The sequence below is a fragment of the Glandiceps talaboti genome, chromosome 2, assembly GCF_964340395.1.
Source record: "Glandiceps talaboti chromosome 2, keGlaTala1.1, whole genome shotgun sequence".
Lineage (NCBI taxonomy): Eukaryota > Metazoa > Hemichordata > Enteropneusta > Spengelidae > Glandiceps > Glandiceps talaboti.
Genome location: NC_135550.1, coordinates 11,819,965 through 11,827,356, shown reverse-complemented (window position 1 = coordinate 11,827,356; position 7,392 = coordinate 11,819,965). Strand labels below are relative to the sequence as shown.

The 7,392-nt window shown below is 34.8% G+C and overlaps 1 protein-coding gene across 1 annotated transcript in view; it reads left to right on the top strand.

Annotated features, from left to right (window-relative positions):
• The first annotated feature begins 16 nt into the window (after positions 1 to 16).
• Positions 17 to 7,392, top strand: part of LOC144449870 (uncharacterized) — a 33,632-nt gene continuing 26,256 nt past the window's right edge. The window contains exons 1-2 of the mRNA XM_078140421.1: positions 17 to 93; positions 1,612 to 1,664. Of these exons, the coding sequence (XP_077996547.1) occupies positions 1,661 to 1,664 (4 nt within the window). The 5' untranslated portion in view covers positions 17 to 93; positions 1,612 to 1,660. The remainder of the gene's footprint in view (positions 94 to 1,611; positions 1,665 to 7,392) is intronic.

Here is a 7,392-nt window from a genome sequence, read left to right as displayed (position 1 = left end):
TTGCCAATGGCATGCAACTTCTGTAAGACAGCCGTCGGAACTTGAAGATAACTCATCTCGAGACAACTCACAAACTTTGGTCCGGTTAATTAGGTATGTATTCAATTGATGTTTAGAGACACTGGTGTCTTGTAAGGGACACAAAGACAGTCGTAAAATAGTGCTTGCTTCTAATTCAAAGCAAATGTCGACGTGACGCGCGAAGACGAGCTGCATTTTTATTCTATGTTTAATACACGCACATGATGACATCTGTGGTATGCATTCCTATTATTAAACCGATCCCATTGTAGATATTTAATGATAGAATGGCAGGTCTTGTTCTGCACATATCACCATGTCATGCTTAGAACTCATTATTGTTTCGTGAGCAGACTCAGTTATTGCCACTGTACTGGTATGTACAGAAACGTTGCACATGTTTTGATTTGAAAATATGTATGTACATGTAATGATGTATGTGAAATATGCGTGTGCATGCATGTGCGCATACTCGTGTATGTATCAAAATATGTGTGTACATGTACGCGTGCATGCATGCACATGTATCTTGTAAAGTAGAACATTTTTTATATCAACATGCACATGTGATGATGTCTGTGTGTGTAATAATGTGTACATGTGTGTTTGTTTGTATGCATATACTAGTGTATATATATATATATATATATATATATATATATATATATATATATATATATATATATATATATATATGCATGCATACAAACACATACATCATATATGATGTATGTATGTATGTATGTATGTCTGTATGTATGTATGTATGTATGTATGTATGTATGTATGTATGCATGCATTATTGTATGAATGGATGCATGTATGTATTTTCATGGATGGATGGATGGATGGATGGATGGATGGATGGATGGATAAACAAGTATGATGTGTATGTAAAAGTTACAGTATGTATTCATGTAAGTTGTCATAATCTTATGGCCAAGTGTTCATTTTATTGTGTCCCCAGTCTTGAATTTACATTTTTCAATTACTTGTGGTATAGTAGGCACTGATATTAGTTTGTAAGGTCGTTGTGACAAAATGCCCTCACACATCGGTCAACCCCTCTCACAAGAGAGAAAGCCGATGAAGGTGGAACGACATGATGTATCTTACAGCCTAGTATTGATTAATATGCAGTATTTAAAATATTGTGGTTCAGCATTGTCTATACAACAAGGCATAGGATATTCCTCCAAACATTTGCACCAGGAAGGCATATGCTCAATTGTTGTAATACAAAACAGGAAGTTACAGCAACATTTATTGTTGGACAATAAATCTGTTTGCATTGTCAAAATCAAAACTAGTTTTTGGATGTGTAAACAAGATATCATATTTTTGAAAAGTTCATCAATCATATGTAGGCAAATTTCATGGAAATGTGTTAAAACATAAACACATCATGAAAATATCTTGAATATTGCATATTATGGTACATGTTGCCAACCAGAAAATTCTGAAATACAAATACATGTAGCTCTAGTTTTGCACATCAATGTGTTGTATTGTATTTTATGATTTATTGTATTCTATTGTATCATTATTTTGTATTGTTTTGTTTTGTTTGTCTTGTATTTTTCTTTCTAGAATTGAAGGGTGGATTCCCCTCATCTATTATGGTCTGGGGAGAACCCTAATGGGTACGTCAAGTTTATTAAGTTATTTAATTTTCTACTTGTGAGAGACTTATAAAATGTAAGAGACGGTCACACAATGTCACACAAGCTCAATTAATGAACTTCATTCATTTAGGCCTAAAACCACCCTCCCCCTCCCCATAATGAGGTGCGACATTGATACGTTTATTAATATATGATGTATTCATGATGAAAATTATAGCGGTCACATCACTACAATTGATGCAATGTAAAAACATGGTACACACATTAAGATATTAGCGGAAACCCAGCATTAGCAGTAAATGAATTTTACTCAATTTACATGTATCAACATCTCAATAAAAAATACAGAACCTGTTATCGTTGAAGGTGTGAAAGCTTTCTTAATTTGGTTAGAAGTGCAAAAAGGAAGTTCAGCCATCCCATTGATGCCAGACCCCCTCCCACCTAAATGAACAAAGTTCTTTTATTGAGCTTGTGTGTGACATTGTGGTATTGTCCCAAAGACTAAAGTTGTGAGGCCACATTTTCGTTTATCATTTGTTTCTTCCCAATGTGTGTGTACTCTCAACATTGTGAAGGATCTAACAATATTGTTTAAAATCATGCATGCAAGCGAACATAGATGTTGGAGAGAGAAAAGTTGATTCTAAGTCGTTGACTTGGATTTTACAACACAGACATCCGTGAAAATATTGTAAATTAAAAGTGAAATTGTCACTAACATACAATGTACATTGTATTCCATGTATGTCACTTGTTCTAATGTATGTATGTATGTATGTATGTATGTATGTATGTATGTATGTATGTATGTATGTATGTATGTGTGTGTGTATGTGTGTGTGTGTGTATGTGTGTGTGTATGTGTGTGTGTATGTGTGTGTCTCTGTATCATATGTATGTATGTGTGTCATCGTCTCAATATTCGATGTAGTAATGTGTATGATTGATAGGAATTGTTTAGGTCTATGTCATGTGTGTAGAAATTATTCAGATCAAAGTTATGTGTATGGATTTGAAAGAAGCATATTTCTGAAATTACTGTGTATGTCTATGATCTGGAATAACTTGTCTACTGGTGTGATTGGAGGACTCTGCAACATTGTTTTACAATCTCACATGCGCTGGTATTTATTAAATTTCATTTCATGTACAAAAATTGTAGTACATATTCAAATAAAATGATGACGTGTTTTCTTGAGGCTGATTGGTCAAAACAAAAAAAGTGGTTACATTGTGGCAGGTCATGGTACATAAATTAAGTCATTATGTTGAATGCTGTATTGGAGAGGAAGTAATCAGAACAAACAAATTAGCTCAGTTCACAAGGCAGACGACAACTCTACTTGCACTCTCGTACCATCAAGAAATATTTTCCATAATTATACAACGATCAAGGAGTTGATTAAGACACTGTTCATTTTGATGTTTACATCCCAGTTACCATATTGTTACAACTGTAACCTTTGAACCTTGACCCATGAACCTTGACCCAACTACAGTACTTTACGGCAACAAGTATGATGCAAGTACCATGTAAGTTATTATTTGTATTTTTGCATATTCTAAGTGAGGCGTATGGAGTCAGTCAAAATAACAAAATCTTCAAAATGCCTGTCAGGTGTATTTGTAGAATGATTGACTTGCATATGTGTCACCTTCAGTGTATGTATGTGTGTGTGTATGTGTGTGTGTGTATGTGCATGTATATGTGTGTGTGCATATGTGTGCATGTTTGTGTGTGCGTGCACTTGGATGCACACCTCGCCGAGAGAGACTTTGCTAGCTGGCTTGAGAATGTCAATTATTGTCTGTCGAACCAGTATGTTGAGTCAGATAGTCTTGTGTCTGCCACGCAAATGCATACCTACATGTATGTACATGCATAATAACACAGTTTGTATGTGCTTAATCTTAAGACGAAAAACACCTGGCCAAATTGTCCTGATATTCAGTTAACCACGGAAGTTATTTCTGATGTCTCCTTCAGAGGATTGATCAAGGCAAAGTGATTCCACCATAGATATGCAAATTATAAACAAATGTAATTTTTGTATCAAAAGAGTTATAACCATGTGTCATATCCTTGGCATATTATAAAGTCTGAATAATTGTTAATACATGTAGATTGCAACACAGTAATAATGAAAAATGTTATGTGATATTATTAGTCATGAAACATAGTTATGGGATTACGGCATTATTTTTCAAGTTTTCATTTTATTGTAATACTGTGTTGTGTTTTTTTCATTTTGTTGCATACTTACACAGGAGTTAATATCATGACATATTTAAAGTAATTTATTGTGTGAATAGAATATCTAAGTAGTTGGGTGTAATGTTACAATCGAGTTGTAGACTATATACATTGTATTTTGCAGATCATACTATGAGTTGAATATTATGTCATAGCACGACATTGTTGTACAATACGTAGTTGGTACCGCCGAGATCAATAGTTTAATGCAGGATAAAAAACTAAATTCTTATAGGTAGGCCTCAGACTCCTCAGTAGGCCCTCACTCCCTTCTACATGTAACTAAATTGGCCAAAACTGAAAAATTGTTTCAGACAGCAAATATGAATACAAAGCCAGTGTGTAGTGTGGGAAAATAGCTCTTTTATTGACTCTTTACTGTGTTTTAGTGCCATGCATTTACGATGGTGAAAATTCTTCCATTTCTCAATTTGATGATATTAAATTTTTTTTAGAAATATTTTGTATGTAGGGCTATGAAACAGATCTAATATAGGTAAAACCAATTTTGTAGGATAAAAAACTAAAATGGTTCAAACCCCCTACCCCCAAACTGAAATAATTTTTTTTATCATACATTGAACAGTTGATCTGATCTTACCCCTGACCTGTTTATTTTGATGATAATATAATTTAATATGAGTTGATCATAATATTGTTATATAGCGTACATGTATATGTATGTGTTCTTAGTTTGATTATTAAAACATTGTGCTATGGCATGGTGTATCCAGTGGTATTTCATTCTGTTGTAGCATCTGGTACAGTGAGTATTATTTTCTCAGTTACTGGTCTGTCCTTGGTTTACAAACACTCCAGTGGGTACACATGTACATGTACTATAAGCCATTATGTCATTATGGCACTTTGTCATATCATTTACCACTGTGTGACAGTAGTATGGAATACTTGATATAGACAAGTCATGTCTAAAAATACACAACAAAGCTCTTTACTGTCAAGTGTCAGTGACCTGTGTTTACTTTGTCTTGTTATCATTATACCAGATGAGAGATGAAATGTGTAAGCATAGACCCTCCACTATGGTGTAAGTTAGTATCATATGCAGTTCAGCTGGCTGTATTGTAATCTAGTTTTCAGTTTATTTTAGATCAGTGCTAAATTCAAGGAATATATCAATTCACAATTACAGTTGGAAATTCCAATTTTTTTTTTGTACACAATAAAATCAGTAAGTTCACCGAAATTTTTTGGCCACTGTTTTTGAATATACACTTTCATCTGATTTTATCAGCTGAATAAATAGTTCTTATGTGTGAGTGTAAAGGTGGCCATAACTACAACAGATGGGTAACTTGAAACCCTCACTTATGATATATATGTTTTTAGTGTCAGTTACACATGTTGTACATACTTTATCTCAGAAGTGTGCCACAGAAAAGAAAGTTTAGTAAGCAAGGTATAGTGGGGGCGCTATAACTACATGTATAGTTGGCTCTGGCTTACTTTAATACATGTACAGGGACACGTCAACAGTTGACTCATGAAAGTTGTTTTTATTCTTTTGTTAGACCGTCAATAATTTCAAATTCCAGCATTTTTTTGAACACAGCTACTCAAGGAATGAATTCAACAATTCACTTAAGTTTCTTGGGTGTTGCTTTATTTGAATTACTGTAACATGTTTCCATAATGATTTTATCAGCAGTCTGAGAATAGAATAGCTTTGATGTGTGTAAGATGTCCACAACTGTAAGCTAACTTGAAACCCCGCTCATATTAAATGTACACTCAGTAAGTTCACTTTACATGTAAAACTATACACCACATTCCAGTTATAGGAAAGATAAAAGATTTCATAGTTTGGCCACTAGGAGTGCTGTTTGCAAGCTGTCAGGTGGCAGGAAGTGAGGGCCAGATTAGTAGAGTATTGTAACATAAAGACAGCAGACACTAAGTTACCACTCATTCTCTATGTTGTTCCCACATTTCTATATCAGTGACTACCAGTAATCAAAACATGCCTAACCACTATTGTAAAACACTGCATTCTTTCACATACATATTATCATTCACTGCTTCATGCAGTGTCATTCAACCAGTGGCCATGACACACACTTTACTTTAGCCCTCACTTTGCCAAATCTGGTGTGCCCTCTTGTGGTGCTTACAAATGTACCTGAGAAATGGCTTGAATTTCAGTAACCGGAATGTGACATAATATGTTATCTCAGAAGTGTGCAAGAGTCCCAACGAAAAGAAAGTTTAATGAACATGGTACAGTGGGGGCGCTATAACTAGCACCGCCAAACATGATACAAACATGTATGGTACAACAATGCCTCACTCAAATTATCCATATCGTCTGATTACTACTTTTTTGATCTCAGAAGTGTGCAACGGTCCTGAAGTGATGGCAGTTAAGTAAACAAGGTTTAGTGGGGCACTAGTATAACTATCTTGGGTACATATATGATACTATTGTACAAAAAGGTACACTGCCCCATGCATATAAATTGTTCAATTCTGTGATAATTAGTTACCTCGTAAGTCTGCTAGAGTCCTAACTAAAAGAAAGTTTGTGAGCAAGGTACAGTGAGGGCGCTGTAGCTTTATATCTATAATCTAGCATAATGTCACCCTTGCTGTAAAGTATGAGTGTACTTCATCTGATCTGTCTATATAACTCTGCTTTCCTGAAGTACTTGTAATCACAAGGCCTTTAGGGACTCGTCAAACCAATTCAATTTGGCATACATGTACAAATGTATATGATAAATTGTATTGTTACGTGTACTTCTGTTAATGAGGTTGGACATAAAACATTGTTCCCTTGCTCTGGAATCATATTTAGTAGTAATTCCAAACTAAGACTCAGAGTGTAAATACTTTACCTGGTATATTTTGGCTAAATCATTGGACTCCTTCAGCTGTTATACATGTATATGTTTATATATGTTTTCATTCCTATTTGTCTGTCTGTCTGTCTGTCTGTCTGTCTGTCTGTCTGTCTGTCTGTCTGTCTGTCTGTCTGTCTGTCTCTCTGCCTGCCTGTCTGTCTGTCTGTCTCTGTCTGTTGTCTGTTTCTGTATGTCTGTTTTTGTCTCTCTGGCTGTCTGTTTGGTTGTTCATGAGCAAGATATCTAACAAATTATTGATGGATTTAGCTGAAACATTCTGGAAATATTGCATATTATGAGACAGGGACAAATTGACAACATATTGGTTGCAGTCCTACTCAGAATCTAGATCCATATGATGTACATTTTAAGTAATACTATTTGAAATGATTCTTTAATCATGTAGGGAGATAGGCATTGGCAGAGGGATGTCCCCATACTGGGTGTTGTCCACTGTACAATAATGATGCCCCAAATTTCTAATGTAGGATGTTGATTGCAAGTAGTTTGTTAAAATTCATTATACAAGTAAAACCATCAAGAGGTAGTTGAAAATGTCGTCAGCCATCAGTTTCAGTTGTATTTCTTTTGGCTATAATTGGCAATTTGCCCAGTGTGGTTTTGTTTT